The sequence below is a fragment of the Macaca nemestrina genome, chromosome 16 (assembly GCF_043159975.1).
Source record: "Macaca nemestrina isolate mMacNem1 chromosome 16, mMacNem.hap1, whole genome shotgun sequence".
NCBI lineage: Eukaryota > Metazoa > Chordata > Mammalia > Primates > Cercopithecidae > Macaca > Macaca nemestrina.
The window spans coordinates 81,908,618-81,933,520 of NC_092140.1; the positions used below are offsets into that span (position 1 = coordinate 81,908,618).

At 38.7% G+C, this 24,903-nt stretch overlaps 1 protein-coding gene across 1 annotated transcript in view; it reads left to right on the top strand.

The window, feature by feature from the left end:
* Nucleotides 1-24,903, top strand: part of LOC105491697 (nuclear FMR1 interacting protein 1) — a 53,063-nt gene that overhangs the window by 10,769 nt on the left and 17,391 nt on the right. Inside the window, exons 6-7 of the mRNA XM_011758280.3 lie at nt 13,847-13,939; nt 23,432-23,625. Coding sequence (XP_011756582.2) covers nt 13,847-13,939; nt 23,432-23,625 — 287 coding nt within the window. The remainder of the gene's footprint in view (nt 1-13,846; nt 13,940-23,431; nt 23,626-24,903) is intronic.

A 24,903-nucleotide genomic window follows, 5' to 3' on the forward strand; every position in this document is an offset into this window, starting at 1 on the left:
ATATGTCAGTGGATTTAAACCAAAACCCTTAAGGTGAGCCAAGTACAAATGTAACCTGTTGCTCACAAGAGTTTGAAGTATCTTTCTTGATCTTTAAGGATAGTTCTTCTTGTTTTCATCCCAGGCTTACCTCTAAATAAGATATACAGGTGCTAAGGCTAAGATATACAGGTGCTTTTCCTTAACAATGAGAAGATCAGGAATTCATTCCTGTAATTAAAGAAATTTGAGCATCGCCATGTAACTTGTGGTTTTACACTTACTAAGGAAGAAAGTTTAGTTGATGTCTAGCTGTAATATACTTGAAATTCCACTAGGGCCCTGTTATACTGCCTTCTCAGAAAAGACTAGAACGCTTCTTCCTGAAGCGGAAGACTATGCAGAACTACTCTAATGATCAGTTGCACTTTTAAAGTCAACTGCTCTTTTCCTGGAATTAAAAAACAAAGAGAGCCTGGGATGAAAACAAGAAGAACTATCCTTAAAGGTCAAGAAAGATACTTCAAACTCTTGTGAACAGCAGGTTACATTTGTACTTGGCTCACCTTAGTTTAAGGTTCAGTTTAAATACACTGACATGGGTGGTGATGTGCCAGATGTACTCTTCTGTGAAAAAGTTAGATGCTGCCCTTTACAGCTTTAGAGGTAATTGTGAGGGAGACCAGCAGAAGCATGAAGATTCAGAACTAACTGAGAATAAATATAATTCAACAAACGTGTATCAGGTATTAATACTATGTGCAAAGGAAAGAGTTGGATGAGGGTGAAGGGACAATTAGAAATCAATTTTTTTTTTGAGACAGAGTCTCACTCTGTTACTCAGGCTGGAGTGCAGTGGCGCAATCTCGGCTCACTGCAACCTCCACCTCCTGAGTTCAAGTGATTCTCCTGCCTCAGCCTCCCAAGTAGCTGGGATTACAGGTGTGTGCCACCACACCTGACTAAGTTTTGTATTTTTAGTAGAGACAGGGTTTTGCCATGTTGGCCAGGCTGGTCTCGAACTTCTGACCTCAAGTGATCCACCTGTCTTGGCCTTCCAAAGTGCTGGGATTACAGGCGTGAGCCACCATGCCCAGCCGAGGAATTCAATTTTTAAACAAGTCGGGTCTAGCCAGTCAACAGGGACTTGGTGGACATAACGTAGCATTTCAAGAGCATCTGTGGCTAACAAATGAAGGAATCTAGGCCACCTGGAGTAGAGTATATTAGAATGCCTTTTTCCTTTGATCTCTTTGGCAAAATCTCATTTATCTTGTAGGCCTGTTTTAAAGGTTGCCTGATTTACCACTCTCTTCTTACTCTTCACTTCCTCTATGTCAGTGCTACCAGAGTGCCAGTCTATAACAAAAGAGCTTGTACCAGAATGTAAATCAGTATATTACTTCCTTTATTGATAAGAAAAAATGAAAAAATGTCAGCTGAACTAAATATCATGCTTAGTGACATAGTTGATTTCTACTCTGGTGTGTGTGGATTGGCTGGTTGCCAGTCCCTGAAATACACTACCCTAAAGCATTAGTTACTACCTCCTTTGCAAATACATAGCTTATTTATACAACCATAGTACATTTGTCACATTACATTATAGTTGGCCCTGCTCTTATACATCTTTGATTCTGCTGTGCTTTGCACAGTGCCTAGAATTTAGTATGTGAGAAATACATATTTGTTGACTGAAGTACTGTTAAATAGTATAGAGTGGGAATACTTAACCGTGGCAGTGATAAGGGAGCCTTAGCCAATTGCAAGATCAAACTTAGAAGTTGAAGGAGTTTGGACCATGCTGTGGTTTGAATGTGTTCCCCAAAAGTTCATTTGTTGGAAACTTGGTCCCCAGTGTGGCAGTGTTGAGAGGTGGGACCTTTGGGAGGTAATTGGATCATGAAGGTAGAACCCTCATAAATGGATTAATTCATTCATGGATTGGTGGATTAATGGATTAAAGGATTCATGAATTATCAGGGGAGTGGGCTTATTATCATCAGAGTGAGTCAATTATAAAGATCAGTTTGCCTGTCTCCTGTGCACCCCCTTGCCATGTGATGCCCTCTGCTGCCTTGGGACTCTACAGAGAGTCCCCACCCAGCCACCAAAACTGCAAGAAATAATTTTTTTTTCTTTATAAATTATCCAATCTCACGTATTCAGTTATAGCAACATAAAATGGACTGAGACCATGAAGTAGTTTGACTTAGGAATTTTGAAGCACGGGATCTGAAGCTCCTTGCCTTCTGTAGGTAGCTTCTTTGCAGATACAAGTTTTTCTCCTCATGACATCACTCCCCAAGTAGCTGGGCTTTTTTTTTTTAATGTTTTGTTTGTTCTCCTTGTTTCTTTTCTATCTGTTGGTTGTTTCTTCTTCCTCCTCTTGTTCTTCCTCTTCTTTTTCTTCTTCCTCCTCCTTGTCCTCTTCCTCCTCTTCCTCCTCATCCTCTTCCTCCTCTTCCTCCTCATCCTCTTCCTCCTCTTCCTCCTTGTCCTCTTCCTCCTCCTTCTCTTCCTCCTCCTCCTCTTCCTCTTCCTCCTCTTCCTCCTCCTCCTTCTCTTCCTCCTCTTCTTCCACCTCCTCTTCCTCCTCTTCCTCCTCCTCCTCCTTTCTTCTCCTTTTCTTTCCTTCTTCTTTCATTTTTTGCATAGAGCAGTAATCAAACAAGAAGTTAACTCCACTTCCTTTCTGACATGTACATTATAAAGAGCTGCTGCTGAATGTATGAAAGATTGTATCCTGCTAGATGGGATGGAAATGGCCTAACTGCTAAGACACTAGGTTTTTTCCCATTGCTACTTAGCCTTGACTTTGATCAGTTAGAGGTTCATTCAACTCATTGGTGTCAGTCCCTTTTATAAATGTTTAATTCTCTTGAGGGGAATGGTAGCAGTTACTAGTCAGCACTGATTGTAAAACAACTCGAAAGTTATCTGACTAAACTTACATTTCTGAAGCTTTGAGTTTACTGAAGGGTATAGGAAAAGTCTGAAGTGACTTCTCGATTTGCCAACTTTGGTTCTTCTATCTTGTGGTTGTATAAATTAAATCATTTAAACTGGGAAATGTGGAACCACTATTAAATTAATGGTAACCAACTTTACTCTTTCTACTTTGTCTATAGCACTTTCACTCTCCCATGACCCTCTACTATTCCCTCCCTCAGCATATAAGAGGAAGGGGACTTCTGTAATCCCAGCACTTTGGGAGGCCGAGGCAGTTGGATCACAAGGTCAGGAGATCGAGACCATCCTGGCTAACACGATGAAACTCCGTCTCTACTAAAAATACAAAAAAATTAGCCAGGCGTGGTGGCACGCACCTGTAGTCCCAGCTACTCCAGAGGCTGAGGCAGGAGAATGGCGTGAACTCGGGAGGCGGAACTTGCAATGAGCTGAGATTGTGCCACTGCACTCCAGCCTGGGCGACAGAGCGAGACTCTGTCTCAAAACAAAAAAAAAGAGGAAGGGGATTTCATCTCGTCTGGAAGATTAGCATGTTTCATGACAAAGGGAGGGGTAGCTGAACTCAGAACTAACTAGGAAAAGATAAGGGGAGGCAGGGATTAGTGGTCGGACAGAGGTTAGCATGTTCAAGGAACTGTGAGTATAGGTAAGAAAAAAAGATGGCAGTTGTGGGGGTGGAGAGAACTAGGTGGATGTAGAACATTTGGGAGGTGAAAATGGACAGTGGGGATTAAATGATTATGAGGTTGAAGAGGAGAGAGGTTTTAGGAGACTTCCAGGTTTCTGGGCCGAGCACCTCTGTGAAAGGTGGTTCCTCTTACTGAGGCAGGGAACACTGGAAGAGGATGGGGTTTGGAGGTATTGGTTTGGACATTGTTGAGTCTGAGGAGATCCTGAGGCATCTATTTGAAGATGTTGAGTAGGCATTGGGACTTGGACCAGACTAGACTGGAGATAGTTTTCTGAGTCATGAAACTGTGAATATGGAAGAGATTCCCCACAGAGACAGGGTAGAGTGGAAAGAGAAGGTAGCCTAATATTGAACCTTGAGCCCTTACAACATAAAGGTCTAATAAAGAATAAAATCCAACAAGCCTGCTGAGTGGTAACCAGAGAGGTCGAAGAAAACTTCCTCTGGAAGCCAGCGGAGGGGAGAATTTGAGAAGGGAGATATGGTTAGCAGTGCAGATTGTGATGGAAAGGTCAAATAAAACGAGAACAGAAAGTGACTGATGTTGTGACATACACAGGGCGGACTTGATGAGGGTTCCAGGTGATTCCTCCTTGGCCCTTCTCCTTTGAGCTCTGTGCCATCTGTCTTCAATTCTCATACCCTCCCCGGGGATTGATTGCTTTTGTCGCTCGCCCTTGGCATGTTAGATGCTGCAGTGGAATTGTATATATTTTGAATTCATTCAATACCTTTTCACTTTCAGATTTCTAACCGCCAAGCCTGGGCAATCAAGTGATACCCTGTATCTACAAAAATAAAAAATTAGCCAGGCGTAGTGGTCTGCACCTGTAGTCCAAGCCACTCAGGAGACTGAGGCAGGAAGATCCCTTGAGCCCAGGAGTTTGAAGTTGCAGTGGGCAACTCACACCACTGCGCTGCAGCTTGGGTAATAGAGCGAGACCTTGTCTCAAACAAAACAAAACAAAATAAATTTCCAGTGCCCTTCACCTTCATGCAGTTTCAGCCACTTACTTTACATCCTGGATTCTAAAGTTGGACGTACTCCTCTTTCCATCTGTCCAGCTCACTGTCACCTCTACCAGGCTTGGAATAGTTGAGGCTTCCCATCCTCTTTACCTTGTTTTTCTGTCATATTCCTTCTTCCTTCACTTCCCTACCCAGCCTAGCTCACTTCAGCTGCTCCTATCAATATCAGCTTCCTTCTTCCTTTGTCCTCCATTGCACTCATCTGGCAAAATCCCAGCTCTGGCTCAGTTGCTACATCCTGTTCAAGAAAACCCACACAATTGAAATGTAGTCTGCAAGTGAACACTTGGCAGTGCTATCTGACTTAAGAAGTTGGCTTGACCAAAGAGAAATTTAGGGTATTTTCTTTGTGTTTGTTGTTTTGTGGTGCAAAATGAGATGTTCAATATGCATATGTTTCTTAGTTATATGGATGACTGTGTAGTGTAAAATTTAAAAGTTTCCTAAACTGATTTTATTTTTAATCAACTAAAATGCCCATGAGAATAAAACTCCGTAGAACTAGCAACCAGAATCCTATAATGTGGGCTTAACTTGTCTTTTCTGGTTATTTCCACATTATTTGCTTATAGGGGCTTTTTGTCTCAGCCATACTTGTTATTTATCATATCTCATACAGGGTTTGTGAACTCTTGCCCTTTTAGTTTTGTTCATGGTGCTGCTTCTGGAAGATCTTACCTTCTCCATCTTTTCTTTTTTTTTTTTTTGAGACTGAGTCTCGCTCTGTTGCCCAGGCTGGAGTGCAGTGTCATGATCTCGGCTCACTGCAAGCTCTGCCTGCTGGGTCCACGTCATTCTCCTGCCTCAGCCTCCTGAGTAGCTGGGGCTACAGGCGCCTGCCACCACGGCCGGCTAATTTTTTTTTGTATTTTTAGTAGAGATGGGGTTTCACCATGTTAAGCCAGGATAGTCTCAATCTCCTGACCTCATGATTGGCCCGCCTCGGCCTCCCAAAGTGCTGGGGTTACAGGTGTGAGCCACTGCGCCCGGCCTTACCTTCTCCATCTTTCAAGTTCTGCTCATTGCTCTTAGCTCATCTGAAATCCATCCACTTTTGGGGATATTTTTTCTCATCTGCCTAGAGAAATGTCTTGCCCTTCTTTGAATACGGTACCTCCTTTCTGCCTCTTTAGCACAGATATCCTTTATTATGACCCTGTTGGTGAACTTCTTTGCATATGTGTCTTTTATTCTTGAATTAAGTGTGAGCTCTGAAATGTAAGAACCAACTTTTACCTGGCTGTTTCTATCCCATAGTGCCACAGTTATAGGGAAGGCTTATAAATGTTATTGTGTGTAAATGGGGCTTGAAGATATTTTTATTATGGGTATAATTCTGTTTTGGTACACACAAGTAAGTGGTTGGAGAAATCTTACTGAGACTTGTATTTGTAAGTAATGTTTGAGCTGTACCTTTGTTGTTCTTAGAGAAATTGGGCAGAAATGTGTTGATATGATTAATAATTATGCTTGGAAATTATAGTGTAACTAATAGTACTTAAACTGCTGTGGTTTTGAACATTAAATTCTCGCTACATAGGGTAGACCATCACTGAGACAAACCAAATTGATCCGCATTTTAAAGTGTTAATGACTTTTCCCTACGTGAGTGCGAACTATGCCCCCTTGTGGTTTTGTGCAACAAATGTTTAAAGGAAAAATTTTCCACTGGCTAGAGAAACTTGAGGAGTATTAATATTTGAAGATGAAAACTAGCTTAGGCAGCATGTATTTATATAAAGTTCCTGTAGAAGACTAGTTTGATTTTCTAATGTTAGCAAGAAATCTCAGCAACCTTTCAATAAATGTTAATAGACATTTTGCTTATCTTTGAATAACTTCTTGACAGTAGTTTAGTTTGAAAATTAGAGGTGAACATTCAGTATTTGAAAGGACAGAGATTTTGCTATGTGGCTGAGTTCACCAAAAACAGACACAAGTGACCTCTTGCCTTTAGGATTCTCACTGTAATATGAAATGAATAAATATATATGAGGTGGCCATAAGACCACAGGTAACTGAAGCTTTAATTTTAGCTATGTAGGGATAATCCTGACTGGTCAAGGGATATTTGAGTTTTTGGAGGGGAGGGCCATCAATGTGTTTTTCAAGACTTCCTATAAGAGGTGCTGTGTCTCCCTCCCCCAATTTATTTTAATGTATATTGTACAGATAGTGAAATTCACCCTTTTTAGTGGATAGTTCTGACAAATATGTACTGTCATGTAAATACCACCAGAATCATGATATAGAACAGTGTTTCTTCACCTGGAAAAATTGCCTTATGCCCTGATGGCAGCCTCCCCTCCACCCACTGGCAACCACTGGTTTATTTTTTGTTCTTATATTCATACTTCTGCAGAAACATCACATAAATGGAATCATATAGTATGTGGCCTTTATAGTCTGACTCACTTATTCTTAGTCTGCATTTGAGAGTTATCCATGTTGTTCCTTGTAGCAGTTGTTTGTTTTTTATTGCTGAGTATTACTCTTTTCCATTGCGTGGATGCATCACAGTTTGTTTATCCATTCCCAGTTGAGTGTTGTTTCCAGTAGTTAGCCTTTATGTAAAGTCTTCATAAACACTCATGTGTAGGTTTTTGTTTTGAATATAGGGTTTTATTTGGCTTGGATAAATATCCAGGAGTGGGATTGGTTAGTCATATGGTAAGCATATGTTTAACTTTATGAGGAACTGCCAAACTGTTTAGGAGGATAGTTTTAAATCAAGATATGCCTATTTGAGCATGGAAAGTATTCAGATAAAAGGAGATGGTAGGGTGCAGTGGTGCTTGCGTCAGCTAGTCATGCTGTAGGAAATGGAATGGCAACCTTACTACCACGGCTTAGTGCAAAGAGGTGTCGTTTTCCCAAGGTTAAAAAAAAAAAAAAATCAGGGCTGCTGTTGCTGCATGACAGTACCATGGACGTAGGCGGTCTCTTGTTGCACTGGAGTAGGTGGCTCTCCTCTTGCCTGTCACCAGAATGTTCTTGCATATGCAAATATTAAGCCACAGAATAGGCAGAAAGAAGAGAAAAAGGCAAAAGGTATATGTAGCCTTGTTTCCCCCCTTTTCATTGGGAAAACAGTAGCTTTGTTTTTAGTTCCAACCAGGAGATACTTATATGGATCTCATTGGCTAGAAGTGGGTTGCTTGACTACCTTCAGTGGGAGTGGAGTTGATGGGATGCCCCAAAACAAAATTGCTAAGGAATGGGGGAGAATAGGCTATTAGCAGTGTTTGCTTTAATTCTTAGTGGCACAGTGGAATTTCAAAACTGTAGGTGAGTTTTGGAAGCAGCTCTATCCTTCTGAATAAAGGATTGGCTTGAGCAAGTGTTTGACAGGCTTGCTGGTGATTCTTTTTATGTAGGACAGGTGGGGGCAGAGGGGATAGAGTCTAGCTCTGGTTTCCAGAGGTATGCTATGACAGCAGGCAGAAGTGCCTTGGAAGAGGAATGGGCAAAATCTGTTGGCAATAAGTGAGGTTATAGGTTTGTGAAATTTAGAGGTGTTTAAAGAGAATGAGGAAATGGGGTGAAGATGACAGTTTTGGAAGAAGTTTATTTGTACCTGTGGTGTTGCTTTGTTAGTAAGTGCTCTGAAAATTCTTTGGGCACTGGCTGAGTTCATCTGAGGTTCTTCCATATTTTGTTTCTCAGGTTATTGCTCTTTAACGTATTCTGAAGTTTATGTTATATATGTTTTTTCTATATGTATATTTTATTGGAGGATATGGGAAATACTGCTCTTCTATTGGTATGCTTGATAGATTTCTCAAAAATACACAAATACTATCCCCACTAGCAGTTTTTTAAAGACCTATTATGGGCCGGGCGCGGTGACTCACACCTGTAATCCCAGCACTTTGGGAGGCCGAGGTGGGCAGATCACTTGAGGTCAGGAGTTCGAGATCAGCCTGGCCAACATGGCAAAACCCTATCTCTACTAAAAATACAAAAATTAGCCGGGCATCGTGGCATGTGCCTGTAATCCCAGATACTTGGGAGGCTGAGGCAGGAGAATTGCTTGAACCCAGGGGGCGGAGGTTGCAGTGAGCCAAGATCATGCCACTGTACTCCAACCTGGGCAACAGAGTGAGACTGTCTCAATAAAAAAACAACAAACAGCAGGGAGGGGAGAGGGATGGCATTGGGAATTATAAATGACAAGTTGATGGGTGCTGACAAGTTGATGGGTGCAGCATACCAACATGGCACAAGTATACATATGTAACAAACCTGCACGTTGTGCACATACATATACCCTAGAACTTAAGGTATAATTAAAAAACAACAACAAACAAACGAACAAAAAAAAAAAACCTGTTACGAAAATATACTTACTTCTACATTCCTGTCATTCTCAGTTTTTAAAAAATATTAAACTCCTAAAAAGAGTAAGCTCCACATTGGTATGGCAGAATAGTCCTTATTTCATAAATTTAGTCTTTCTGCGAGAGCTACATTCTTTCTGATGAAGCCACTATATTCTTTTGACATGCAGGACAAAAAAGGTCTTTATGTAACTGCTGTGTTAGGAAAAGCTTGTGAAAGAGTTCACAGAGTAAGAATTTTAAAGCCTAAAGAAAACTCTGAAGGTTTGCTTGGCATGTGGCTTCTTTATCTTTAACAAAAGTACATCTTTGTCTTTATTTCTTCATCTCTGTATTTTTCAGGTTAGTCAGACTCAGAGGTATCTAGTGTATTTAATTTGGTAACTTTTAAGGCTTTCCACTAATAACCTGCTTTCCCCTACCTCCCCAAAAAAGCCACCAAAAAAAGTGATTCTTTCTTAATTCCTGACCTGTGCGGTACCAGTGCTGTATGATTTGGCTTTAGGGAAAATGAGTGGTAGAGGTTTGTTTCCAAAACCTAGCTTTTATTGTAGAAAACAGTGGAACATTTTTCACAGCAGACTGGGAGTCCACTAGGTGGAGAAGTTTTACAATTTATTTCAACGCTTACTGTGACTCTGAGGAAATCCTTTTGTTTCCCTGGTTCGTGCAGAATTCCAGCACAGGAGATCTGCTCCTAAAGAATGCTACATCTTTTTGATGTTCAGAAAGAAATAAAAGTACAGTAGTGTAGCTTGTGTGGAAGCAGTTGTGGTTCAATGAGAGTGGGAAGAGTAACTATATTTTATAGAACAGGCAGAGGGGAAAAGCCAATAAATGGGTCGTAATTTGAGCATAGGAAAAAAAATTGGAGAGAATAATGTGACCAGAATGATCTGTGCTAAGATAATGGTTAGCACGGTTTGCCCATGTGTTGGCTCTGTAGTGCTTAAAGATTGTCACTGGAGGCATAAGGTATAGGCAATGGGGAAGGTGAAGAAGAGGTAAAAAATGAAAGAGAGAGAAGAGAGGAAGGAAAAAAGCATAATTTCAGGGCCATTTCCTCTTAGTGAACTGGGGAAAGATAGAAGTATAGGGAGAAAATGATTTTAGTAGATAAAAATATAGAGAAACCAACTGTGAAAATTTCCCTTGTCATGGTCTTTATAACTTCATGTTATCCATTCTCTAACAGGAGATATTGGACTAAGCTTTACATGTATGTAACTGCAATGTAAGACATAATTTATGTTTTTTTAATAGTCTTTGGATTTGTTATTTCTTGTACTTTAGGAACCTGAACTCCTTCATCAGAGCTCCTTTGTTTCCTTATTCATTTATCTCAGCTTCATGTTGGTGGAGTGTGGCTTCCTACTGTTGTTTATGTGTGTAACTAGGTCTTGTGTGTCTGATTTTTCTCTTTTGGGATAATTTGCTTTCTAGCAACCTTTTTTCCCCTAGTTTTAAATATCTGTATTCTGTGTAAATAAGAATGTAATAAATTTTGGAAGAGTGTATTTAATTTGGTAACTTTTAAGGCTTTCCACTAATAACCTGCTTTCCCCTACCTCCCCAAAAAAGCCACCAAAAAAAGCGATTCTTTCTTAATTCCTGACCTATGCAGTACTAATGCTGTATGATTTGGCTTTAGGGAAAATGATTTCAGCACCAAGAAAAATAAAATCTTACAACTTTTTAAAACTCTAATCTTACTTTTAGGAACATGATACTTAATTTTAGGAATACAAGTTTTCTTACCTTTAGGAACATGATACTGCCGTCTGCCAGAAAGAGAAAATTTGCTATTTTAGAAGGCTTCCATCAAAGGAGTTTCTACACATCACATCTTTGATGTTTCATTTAGGGTAATTCTTTCTTATGTCTTACCTAAAATCCACTTGCTATAACACGTTTAAATTCTTTACTATTGAAAAGCAGTTACCTAGCATCTGCTCTCTGGTACATGGTACACTGTAGTGCCTAATTTTATCATGTAACATATAGCCCAGCATGGTAAGAGTCTGCAATACTCTGCAAAAATGTTGAAGAAACTTAAGTAATAAGAAGTAAATTTAAAAGTTGTGGAGGGTGTTGAGTAGCTGTGAGTTATGTGTCTCACCACTGTGAGGCCTGTGAAAGTCATCACTGTTTTTCTCATTTCTACATCTGCATATTCTCTTCAGTTTGAGAACAACTGGACCATCCTCTCTGTAAAACTGTTTTTATTGTCACTTCTCATCTTCTTTTAAAGGCTGCAAATATTCCTTTCATCTTTCTTTGGAGGTTTTATTTTTCATCCTATTAATCATCCTTGAGTCTCTTCTGAATCCCTTCCAAGTCTTTTTTTTTTTTTTCCCTCGGCGTTCCTTTAGTTTGGAAGTACAGAACTGGAAACAGTACCCTGAGAGTATCTGACTGCTTTTGAGTGTCCTGGAGGAAGACTTCACACTCATACAAGTGCCAGAGTCTACTTCATATAACCTTAGATTATGTTTGCTTTCTAAAAATGTAGTCATATATTGCTGACTGACTGTCAGATTTTTATCTCCTATGACCTTGATCGTTTCCTTTTATGTTTATTTATAGTTTGTACATTCATCATCTTTTTTTATTGAGTCTATTTTTCTTGACTGGATATATATTGCTTCACACTGTCCTCGCTGAAATTCATTGCATTTTTTTCTGATTACTAAACTACTTACCCAATGTCATTTCCATTCCTGTCTTTCAGTATGCCCCACCCATAGGCTTTATATATTGTCTGTGCTATTCAAGTCAGTAATGAAATTATTAAAAATAGGAAGAAGGTAGAGAAGTGTCCTAGAAGCAATGGCAGAAAACATTTGTTGATGTTTCTCAAAACTTACTCTGATCAGCAGCCAGATTGAGTAGTAGAGAGCTGTTCCCCTCCTTCTGTGTTTTTGATACTCCTGGAATCTATTGCCCTCACCCTGAAAGTTTGGTGTCTGCATCTCCACACAGCTGTGTAGAGAAACAAAGCAATTAATCTTGCACACTTCTGTCAGATTTCATCTTAATCACTGCCTTGTATATATCTCTCCCTGTTCATAACTTTCTGTGGCTCTCCATCAGCTGCTGAATTAAATATAAACTTTATAGTTTTGTATTCAAGGCATATTTTGGCCTGAGTCTTCCTTTCCAGTCTGATTGCCTGTAACTGTTTTTCCTACTGTATTAATTACTTGTCATTCTCCAGATATCTCTTTCACTTTTTCTTTTTTTTTGAGACAGAATCTTGCTGTGTCACCCAGGCTGGAGTGTAGTAGCGTGATCTCAGCTCACTGCAACCTCCACCTCCTGGGTTCAAGCAATTCTCTTGTCTCAGCCTCCTGAGTAGCTAGGATTGTAGGCATCTGCCACCATGCCCAGCTAATTTTTTGTATTTTTAGTAGGGATGGGGTTTCACCATGTTGGCAAGGCTGGTCTCGAACTCCTGACCTCAAGTGACCCACCTACTTCGGCCTCCCAAAGTGCTGGGATTACAGGCATGAGCCACCACGCCCAGCCTCTTTCACTTTCTGAAGTCTTGGTTTGTTTGCATTGTTTGGCCTGTTTAGCACACTCTCATTTCTGTAACCATTTAAGACCAATTTCTTTCATTTCTTTTCTTTATGGATTTTTCCAATTAGATATAGTCTTTCCGTTCCACACCATCCCCTGCACAAATCTTTATACCCTTTGGGGTACTTTTGTCTTATGTTATCGCTATTTGTGTGTTTTTCTTATCCTCCTGGTAGACTATTTATTTATTTATTTATTTATTTAATGGGAGGGAGTCTTGCTCTGTCACCCAGGCTGGAGTGCAGTGGCACAATCTCTGCTCACTGCAACCTTCACCTCCTGGGTTCAAGCGATTCTCCTGCCTCAGCCTCACGAGTAGCTGGGATTACAGGCGCCCGTCACCACACCTGGCTAATTTTTGTATTTTAGTAGAGATGGTGTTTCACTATGTAGGTCAAGCTGGTCTCAAACTCCTGACCTCAAATGATCCACCCACCTCAGCCTCCCAAAATGCTGGGATTACAGGCGTGAGCCACCGTGCCTGGCCTGTATATTTTTTGAGAACTGTCTCCTCCTCATCTTGGTAATTTCGATATACCTAGCATGTGTTTGCATAAGAAATTGAATAGACTTGGCCAGGCGTGGTGGCTCATGCCTGTAATCCCAGCATTTGGGGAAGCTGAGGTGGGTGGATCACCTGAGGTCAGGAGTTCAAGACCAGCCTGGCCAACGTGATGTGACCCTGTCTTTACAAAAAAATACAAAAATTAGCTGGGCGTGATGGCAGGTGACTGTAATCCCAGCTTCTTGGGAGGCCGAGGCAGGAGAATTGCTTGAACCCGGGAGGCTGAGGTTGCAGTGAGCTGAGATTGTGCCATTGCACTCCAACCTGGGTGACAGAGCGAGATTCCGACTCAAAAATAAATAAATAAATAAGAAAGAAATAAAAGGTAGTTACTAGAATAAATTGAATAGACTTAAAATTTTTTAAAAGCAGTATTTATAGGTACATGCCATATAAATGAATTAGATCAGTTTGAGCACATTGTATGATATATTTGATTTAAATTCCAGTGTACCCTTCTTATCTAGTTGCAGACTGCTAGCAAAGTTTGTGGATCAGCAGCTGGTCCAGACTTTGAGTAACATTGTCATAAGTACTTTTTTCCCTCTTAAAAAACCGTAGAAGCAGTTAAAGGTTTATAATTTGCTGTGTTAGTTGTTAAACAAAATTGCTAAATTCAGCAATTGCTTGATTGCTTAAAGTTGTACTGTAAAAGCCGTATTATAATGAACTTTTATTATTTTCTAGAAACTATCCAACTCTGGCCAATATTGAAAGAAAGAAGAAGTTAAAACTTGAAAAGGAAAAGAGAGGAGCAGTATTGACAACAACACAGTATGGGTAAGTTCCTCATGCTTATGAATAATGAAAAGGAGCACAAATCAAAATCTTAAAATCCTTACGTACTCAGTTCTGAAATCTTTGCTTTTATAACTTATTTACTTAAAAAAGATCAATTTATCTTTTTTTTTAACACCAGCCTGATAATACAAATAGTTATATCTTAAAATAAGGATTACCCTATATTCATATGGTTTTCAAAGGATAATTAATAAGACCTTTCAATCTTTGTCTCCCAGCTAATTAGTTTCCTCCCAGAGGCGATCCATTTTATCCTTCCAGAGATACCTGATGTCTATACAGCAGGTAGATGATAGATACAGTCTTTCCCCTCCTTTTTTTGATACTATATTTGCTTTGTTAGCCATGCAGTATACTTAGAGATTGTCCCACATTAATGTGTAACAAACCTCATTATTTAAGGATGTGGCTGGGCACAGTGGCTCACACCTGCAGTTCCAGAACTTTGGAAGGCTAAGGAGGGAGGATCACTTAATCCCAGGAGTTCAAGACCAGCCTGGGTAACATAGCAAGATCTCGTCTCTACAAAAATAAAAACAGAAAAATTAGCCGGGCATAGTGGCATGTGCCTGTAGTTCCAGCTAGTTGGGAGGCTGAGGCAGGAGGATCGCTTGAGCCCAGAGGTTGGAGATGGGTGCTGCTGCACTGCAGCCTGAATGACAGATCAAGACCCTGTCTCTTTTAAAAACAAAACAAAACAAAAACAAAAACAGGATGTGTAGGAAGCTTAAGGATGTCCCACAGTGTCGTCTTTTTTTTTTAATTAGCTTCTTGTTGATGGACATTTCAGTTCTTACCAACCTTTTGCCAATAAAAAATGTTTTCATATTGCCCTTATACATAACAATATTTTACATATGAGTAAGTATTTCTGAAGATAGATTACTAGAAATTGATTTGCTGAGTCAAAGAGTTATGTGCATCTGTAATATTCACATGTACTACCGAATATCATGGAGCTGGACCAGTTTACTCTCCCACCAGCAATGTATGAGCTATCTTCCCCCCGCAACTCCCTCACTTTCATAGACGTTTTAAGAATTTGTTCCATTTCATTTTTTATTGAAGTACATTATAATATATGAAAAATATAGAAATCTTAAATGCGCTTGAGGAATTTTTATACACATATACACATACACCCCTCCCGTCCCATACATCCATGTAACCTCCACACAGGTGAATGTACATAACTTCTTCACCTCATGAAGCTCTCTTAAGCCCTCCGCTGTTCAATGCTTCACCACAAAGGTAACCCCTTTTCTGATTTCTGTCATCATAGATTATATTACCTGTTCTGGGAACTGTAGATAAATGGAATTATATAGTATGTATTCTTGGGTGTATGAGTTCTATGGCCCAAAATTATTTTGTGAGATTTATCCATGTTGTGTATAGTTGTAAAATGTTTTGTTTTTATTGCTGTATAGAACTTAATTGTGAGAATATATATGTATTCTACTGTTAATGGACATTTGGGTTATATGGGCTAATATAAATAAAGCTACTGTGAACATTCTTTTACCTGTCTTGTTTACATAGGGCTCATTTTCATTGGTCATATAAATATGCTAGGTCATAGGGTATCCACATGTTTAGCTTTAATAGATATGGCCAGTTTTCCGAAGTGGTCGAACTAGTTTAACACTTCTACTAAATGCATCTTATTGCTCTGTGTCCTGGTCAGTGCTTGGTAAGTTACACCTTTTCCTCTTGTTGTAACATTTTCCTCCTGTCTTATGGTGTTAATCCCTTTTCATATGCTTATTGACTATTTGAATATTCTCTTGGGTAGTACCAGTTCAAGCCTTTGACCAGTTTTTAATTGGGGTTGCTTTTCTGATTTGTAAGAGTAATTTACTCGGATACAAATCTTACTTTGGAGTATATGTATTGCAGATATATCTCACAATATGTGGCTTGTCTTTTTATTGTCTTAATGGATATCCTTTTTCCTTTTTTTATACAACAGTAACTGTTCATTGCTCAGATATTTGGGATCAGCTAGGAGTCAGGCATATCTGTTAATCTTGACAAGGCTCCATTAAAGCTGGGGATTGGTCAGTGATAGTTAGGATAGCTATGTAGTTACTATTTTTAGGGCTCTTCCTTCTTTTGTGTAGATCCATCTTTCCATTTGATGTCATTTTTCCTCTGTCTGAAGGACTTCCTTTAATATTTCTTGCAGTGAGAATTTGCTGGGAATTACTTTTTTCAGCTTTGTGTGTCTGAAAAAGTATTTTGCCTTTTTGAAAGATACTTCTGCAGGATATGTAATCAGTTAACAGTTTTTCAAATGTGTAGTACTCTAAAGATGTGATTCCATTGTCCTCTCATTATCATTGTTTTCAATGAGAAATCTGTTGTCATTATTATCTTTTTTATCTGTATAAATTTATCTCTGGCTTCTTTTAAGATTTTTCTGTTTATCACCAGTTTTGAGCAATTTATGATGTGTCTCGGTATAGTTTTCTTTATGTTTCTTGTGCTTGGCATTTGTTGAACTTCTTGGATTATAATTTTTATCAGATTTGGGAAAATGTTGGCCATTATTTCTGCAAATGTTTTTTCTCTACCTTCCTCTCCCTTTCAGACTCCAGTTACATGTATAATAGGCTGTTTAAAGTTGTTCTATTGCTTACTGATGCTCTTTTCATTTTTTAAAACTTTTTTTCCTCTGTGTCTCATTTTAGATCATTTCTATTGCTATGCCTTCATGTTCATTAATCTTTCTTATGCAGTGTCTAATCTTTCATTAGTCTTATGTATATTTTGTCTCAATGTAATTTTGCATGTTTTATCTCAGACATTGTAGTTTTTATTCTTAGACGTTTGATTTGGGCTGGGCATGGTAGCTCATGCCTGTAATCCTAGTGCTTTGGGGGGCCAACGTGGGAGGAGTGCTTGAGCCCAGGAGTTCAAGACCAGCCTGGGCAACATAGCAAGACTTTCTCTATACAAAAAAATTTAAAAGTTAGCTGAACATGGTGGTACACACCTGTAGTCCCAGCTTCTCGAGGGGCTGAGGCAGGAGGTCACTTGAGCCCAGGAGTTCAAGGCTACCGTGGTCTGTGATTGTGCTACTGCCCTCCAGCCTGATTGACAGAACGAGTCTCTGTCTTGTTAAAAAAAAAAAAAAAAAGGTTGGTTTGGTTCTTTTATTTCTCTGCTTAACTTTTTAAACATAAAGTACAGTTATAGTAACTTTTAATTTCTTCCTGCTAATTTTAATATTTGTGTTGGTTCTGGATCACCTTTTAATTGATATTTCTCTTTATTTTGTGTTATATTTTCCTGCTTTGTTGCAAGCGTGGTAATTTTTTTTCTTTTTTTGAGATGGAGTCTCGCTCTGTCCCCAGGCTGGAGTGCAGTGGCGTGATCTTGGCTCACTGCAACCTCTGACTCCTGGGTTCAAGCGATTCTCCTGCCTCAGCCTCCCGAGTGGCTGGGACTACAGGCATGCGCCATCACGCCCAGCTAATTTTTGTATTTTAGCGAAAACAGGGTTTCACCATGTTGGCCAGGATGGTCTCAATCTCTTGACCTCGTGATCTGCCCACCTTTCCACCCAAAGTGCTGGGATTACAGGTGTGAGCCACTGTTCCTGGCCCCATGCCTGGTAATTTTTTATTGGATACTTGACACTGGAAATTTTACATTATTGGATGCTGTATTAGTCCATTTTCACCCTGCTGATAAAGAATACCCGAGACTGGGCAATTTACAAAAGAAAGAGGTTTAACTGGACCTACAGTTCCACGTGGCTGGGGAAGCCTCACAATTGTGGAGGAAGGCAAAGAGGGGCAAGTCACATTTTCTGTGAATGGCATTAGGCAGAGAGAGGAGAGCTTGTGCAGGGAAACTCCGCTTTTTAAAACCATCACACCTCACGAGACTCATTCACTCACTATCACAAGAACAGCACAGGAAAGACCCACCCCCATATTTCAATCACCTCCCACCGGGTTCCTCCCATGACATGTGGGGTTGTGGGAGTTACAATTCAAGATGAGATTTGGGTGGGGACACAACCAAACCACATTAGGTGCTGTATATTTTTGTGTTTCTATAAATGTTCTTGAACTTTTTTCTGAGAACACAACTGAGTTACTTAGAAACAGTTTGATCCTTCTGGGTCTTGCTTTTAAGATTTGGTAGACGAAACCAGAGCAGTGTTTAGTCTGAACCTAACTACTCACTACTGATGTAAGATCTTACTGGGTATCTTACCCCATGCCCTATGAAATATGAGGTACAAACAGGACCTAGCTATGACTCCGAGTGAAGATAAGGTGCTGATAACTCTGAGCCTTTTGGATGGTTTTTTTTTCCCCAACTTTGGGTAGTTTCCTGACAAATACATGCCGATCATTCTTCTGCTAAATAGTCCAGGGTAAATCTGCAAATCTCTAGAGTTCTCTCTCTCTCTGTAGTTTTTTCCTCTCAGGTACATCCTGCAAGCTCTAGATGTCTTGCTCTCTCTGGTGTCTCAACTCCAGTTCCTCACCTCAGGGATTCTACCACGTCCCATCTGGATTCCTCTTTTCTACAGTCTGGAAACTCTTAAGGCTGTAAGCAAGGGCAGTTGCAGGGTTTACTGTTCATTTATTTTCCGTCTTTCAGGGATCACTGCTCTTATTGCTTGATGTCCTATGTCATAGAGACTGTTGTTTCTTCATTTTGGCTAATTTTTTGGTTATTTCAGGTAGGAGGATAAATTCAGTTCCTGTTACTTTATTTTGGCCAGAAACAGAAGTTCTTAATGGTGTCTTTTATAAATAAAAGTTGCAATTTTCATGAAGTCTGATTTATTAATCTTTTATATTTATGGTCAGTGCTGTGTGTATTCTGCCTTAAAAAATATTTGCTTACTTGGAGATCATAAAGCTATTTCTTTGTTTTCTTTTAGAAGATTTATTGCTTTGCCATTGTGGTATATGTCTAGAATTAATTATTGTACATAGTGTAGGGGTTAAGGACCTTTAAAATTTTTTCACATATGAATTACAGTTGATCCAGTACTAATTGTTATACCATGCAGACCCCAACCAAAAGTAACCTGGTACAACATATTAATATCAGACCAAATAGATGTTAAAGCAAGATGTGTTATTAGGGATAAATGGGAATATTTTGTAATGTTAAAAGAGTCAGTGCAACAACAAGAAGACATACCAATTCTAAATCTGTATGTGTCTAGTAATATAGCTTTAAAATATGTAAAGTGAAAATTTTGAAACAAACACAACTCTTGAGCAGAGAGACAAAAATCCTATACAAAATGTTAGCAAATTAAATCTGGCAGTATGTAAAAAGGATAAACATCATGACTAAATGGGACTTATTCCAGGAGCATGTTTATTTATCACATTAACACAGTGAAGGAGGAAAATGCTATTAACTTAATGAGTAGGGAAAACAGTTTGATAAAATGTACCACCTGTTCATAAAAAAAGACATATCAGCAAACTAGTAATAGAAAATAATTTCTTTAATCTAATAAAGGATATCTATCAATACTCTATAGCCATATCATACTTAATGGTGCAGTAGTGATCACTCCTCCACCTCCCCTGAGATTAGAAGCAAGATAAGGATGTCCAGTGTTACCACTTTTATAAATGAATTTAGCAAAGTTGCCAAATACTTGTAAAAACAATATTTTAAAAATCAACTCTATTTCTATAAAGTAGCAACAAACAATTAAAAAGTGAAAATTTAAAAGATACCATTTAGAATAGTATCAAATGCCTAGGAATAAACCTAACAAAAGATCTGCAAGACTCTACACTCAAAACTACAAAACATTGCTCAGAAAAATTCAAGGCCTGCATAAATGGAGCAATATATAATATACACGGACTGGAAAACAATATAATTATCTTAATTCTCCCCCAAATCCAATTGATTACAGTCAGAATTCCAGCAAGTTTATTTATTTATTTATTTATTTATTTATTTATTTATTTATTTATGTGGAGGAGGGATGGGGGAGATTGATAAGCTTTAAAATTACAGTGTGTCACTTAATGACAGGGATACATTCTGAGAAGCGGGTTAGGCAATTTTGTTGTTATGAACATCATAGAGTATACTTACACAAACTTAGATAATACAGCCTACTACATACCTAGGCTGTGCAGTAAAGCCTCTTGCTCTTAGGCTACATCCCCATACCCTGTCTTACTGTATCCAGTTGTAACACAATGCTAAGTATTTGTGTATCTAAATATAGAAGAGTTTCAGTAAAAATACACCATTAAAGGTAAAAAATGATATACCTGAATGGGACACTTACCATGAAGAGAACTTGCAAGACTGGAAGTTGCCCTGGGTGAGTCAGTGAGTGAGTGGTGAGTGAATGTGAAGGCCCAGGACATTACTATACACTAAGACATTACAAACATTGTACACATAGGCTACACTAAATTGTTTTGTAAAAGTGATTTTTTACTTTATGATGATATGACATTATTGGGAATTATTTAACTCTGCTATAATCTTATAGGACTGCTGTCATATATGTGGTCCATTGTTGATCAAAATGTCATTATGTGGTACATGATTGCATATGAAAATACAAAGGATCTAGAACAGCAACTAAGAAAGCTAGAGTAATGAAGATAGTGTCGTGTTGTCCAAGGTTAAATAGATAAATAGAGCAGAATAGAGTCCACAAACAGATCCACTGAGAAACAATCACCTAACTTACGATAAATCTGGCAGTATAATGCAATGCAGAAAGGATCGTGTTTTCAACAACCTATTCCTTTTAAACTTTTTGTGTCTCTTTATTTAAAGTGTATCTCCTATATATTATATAATTTTGTCTTCTTAGTGATCCAAACTGAAAATCTTTGCCTTTTAACTAGTGCTTAGTTCATTTACATTTAATGTAATTCCTAATATAGTTGGGTTTTTAATTTGTTCTTTGTTCCTTTTTTGCCTTCTTTTGGATGGAATCTTTTTTTATTCCTTAATCTCTCCATTTTATGTACATCTACATTTTTATTTACATTATACCTTTTATAACTATTTTTAGATGGTTGATTAAATAAACTTTTCCTTTCAAATGATTGTCAAGTGGTATAACAGAACTACTCCCTCGAAGGTGAAATAGAGTGCAAATAACAGATACACTACTTTCTCAGTTAATTCTTATAGATGTCATTAGTGAAGGATCTTTTTAACTCATTACTTATTAGTGAATACCTTAATGATGATCATTCAAGCTAGCTGTGGTCAGACGCTATAAGAGAAAAGATACAGGGAAGGTATCTGTGAATGGGAGCTCAAGGAAAGTGGCATCTCTTCATTATCCTTATGGGGCCAGTGAGCCAGAGGCAGAAACTAGACCTGTTTTCTTTGCACTGACACTGTTAGGTTCTCAGCCTGACATCTGTGGATGGACACTGGAGATTGGTCCATGGCATTTTGCAAAATTTGAACTATACCTATATATTAATTTTTATAATGAGATTCTCCAAGGGTTATTATGCCCCTAAAGGGATTAATAATCTCTGGGTTGCAGATTTGCAGATACATAAATTAAACATGTTGGTTTAACAAATTATTTCAAAAATGTTATGATAGTAAACTGTCATTAGGCTTAATGTGTTATCTTGCTCTAACTGTGAAGTACTGTATATTATCTTAATTCTATGTCCCTATGATTCCCATTCTGTTTAAAGGAATAAACAGGTTTAGGCATGCAAATATTTGTGCAGCAGACACAGCCTGTAAGTGACAAAATTGAGATTTAGATGCAGATTTCTAATTAATCTGTTTACTGCATCCTCCATTATTAATGAAAAATGAATTTTGCCCAATAAATGACAAACTGTCAAAAACCTATCTTTGTGAAAACTCAGTTCCACCAAAGAATACCTTGTGTTATTGTCTACTATGAAGGAACCTTTTTTAACCGTCTTTCCCGCCCCTGCACACACACACATAGTTTAAATTAGAAGATGCTCACATAAATACTTGCTTTCTTTTTCTTTTCTTTTTTTCTGGAGACAGTCTTGCTTTGCTTAGGCTGGAGTACAGTGGCACAATCTCGGCTCACTGGGACTTCCACGTCCCAAGTTTAAGCAATTCTCGTGCCTTAGCCTCCCGAGAAGCTGGGACTGCAGGCGCCTGCTACCACGCCCAGCTTATTTTTTATTTTAGTAGAGACAAGGTTGCCCAAGGTAATTTCGAACTCCTGAGCTCAAGTGGTCCGCCCACCTTGGCCTCCCAAAGTGCTGAAATTACAGGCATGAGCCACCGCACCTGGCCAATACTTGCTTTCTTTCCGAAAGTAGTTGTGGCTGTTGAGAGGGCACTTGATTTGAGCTGGCTGTGAAATTGCAATTATGCTTATGTGTTGTGATAGGCCTATAAAGTAGAGAAAATAGTACCTGTCTTACCTATTTCAGAGGGTTCGTGAAGGTCAAACAAGGCATATTTGTAAATGCTTCAGAAACTTTAGCTCCTTAAAAACGAGTAGACAAGGCGGGTGTACTCATGCCTGTAATTCCAGCACTGTGGGAGGCCGAGGTGGGTGGATCACCTGAGGTCAGGAGTTCGAGACCATCCTGGCCAACACAGTGAAACCTTGTCTCTACAAAAATACAAAAATTAGCCAGGCTGATGGTGGGTGCCTGTAATCCCAGCTACTTGGGAGACTGAGGCAGGAGAATCACTTGAAACTGGGAGGTGGAAGTTGCAGTGAGCCAGGATCATGCCGTTGCACTCCAGCCTGGGCGACAGAGCAAGACTCCATCTCAAAAGAAAATAAAATGAGTAGACAAGAGTGAACATACTTTATAAACTCTAAGAAACACTTTCAGCTGGGCATGGTGGCTCACATCTGTAACCCCAGCACTTTGTGAGGCAGAGGTGGGCAGATCACGAGGTCAGAAGATCGAGACCATCCTGGCCGACATGGTGAAACCTTGTCTCTACTAAAAATACAAAAATTAGCTGGGCGTGGTGGCACGTGCCTATAATCCCAGCTACTTGGGAAGCTAAGGCAGGAAAATCGCTTGAACCTGGGAGGTGGAGGTGACAGTCAGCTGAGATAATGCCACTGCACTCCAGCCTGGTGATAGAGCGAGACACTGTTTCCAAAAAAAAAAAAAAAAAAACACTTTCGTGTACAATAGAAGAACGAAAGAATGCTGCCAGTTAAATTGGCCTTTAATGATGATACTATGCAGCCCAATTTCAGAAGGATAACAATATGGGTAGAAATTTGCAGCATAGAATCAATAAGGTGTGGTATATTGTGGTTGCTGTCCTTCTAAAGTTCTATCATAGGCTTCCCTGTCTTTGGAAGTCACTGGAATTTCTTTTATTTTGGTCTATTTAATGTACTAGGCTACAAGTGATCAATTTTACAACTAAGTTTCTTTTGTATTTAGTAGTCTTTTTTTTCTTGGAAGGTCAGTGCCTTTTATGTTAAAAATTGCAATTTTCTTACTCCAGAAAGATGAAGGGGATGTCCAGACATTCACAAATGGCAAAGATCAGAAGTCCTGGCAAGAATCACAAATGGAAAAACGACAATGCTAGACAGAGAGCAGTCACTGGATCAGGCAATCACTTGTGTGATTTGAAGCCAGAAAGTCCACCTGAGGCAAATGCAGATCCTCTTGGTGTTTTGATAAACAGTGATTCTGGTAAGCTAAACAGGAAAATAACATTTATAAGTGTATAGACAATGATGCTGAAGTTGATTATTCACAGCCTTGTTTGTGGAAAGTTTAATATCAAATGTGTAACAATGCAGAATGATGCTTTTGTTTTGTTTTTAATAGGAGCATCTTGTTTAAAACGTCATTTCAGAACATCTTTTCTAAGTCTTGGGTGGGTACATGGGGAAGGGAGGCTATAGGAGAAAGACTGTTGTTGCTGGATAATTTTCATTAGTATGATGTAACCTTAGAAATTTCTTAAGATTGTTTTGAATGTATTAATGCTGTACATTCAAGTTTACTCAAATATGTGGATTTTCCCTTTACCTATAAAGCAGCAATTCTAATGGAAGTCAGTATACTTTATGCTACTGAGCATGAGCATGATCTCTGGGCAAAAAGTACTAATTCATTATGTTTGATTAGTACTGTTCTTCTTCAGAGCATAGGTTATATTTATATATATTTGTCCTTGAATTTCCTGTAAAATGTATAAGGCAAGTTACCTTGCTTATTAGTTGAAAAATAAAAGCATTAAAATGCTGCTATCACATACAGATATCATTTAGCCTTTGAGACTCCATTTCTCTTCCTGAAAAATGAAATGTATATGTAAATATTTATACTACCTATTCCTCCAGTAACATTGTGATGCTTTATCTAATTGCATATGCTTTGTACTGCAAAGGAATACCCAAAGATTATTAGTGAATGAACTGACATTACTGACATTGTAGATTCGATTGTAGCCTGTTTAACTTGGATGATGTTGGCTTCTATGATAATCACATGGCAAGTTTTTGAACTTAGGAATGGCAAGAAGAGAAAGGATAACTAATTCGCTGACTGAATTAGGATGGAAAAAGATCATTGCATAAGGGAACATTAGACTTAGTGGAAGATAAAATTTAGTAAAAACATTAATGATAAGTTAATATCAACTAACACTTATTGAATAAGGCACTTACTGAGTTTTATATGCTTTATATAGATGAAGTCTTCTCATGACAACCTTTTACACATATACCGTTATTGTTTCCATTTTAGAAATGAGGAACATAGAGACTACGTATGCTTATGCCATTGAAAGTAATAGTAAAAAATGCAGTTACTTTTGCATCAACCTAATAGTTTACCTGAGTCATTCTACTCATTAGTGGCAGATTGAGAATTTGAACGTATTAGTCTCACTCCGCCAGTACACTGCACATCCTCTAAATATGAAGTCTGAATTTGTGTAAAAAAATATTGTTTGAGTCTAGG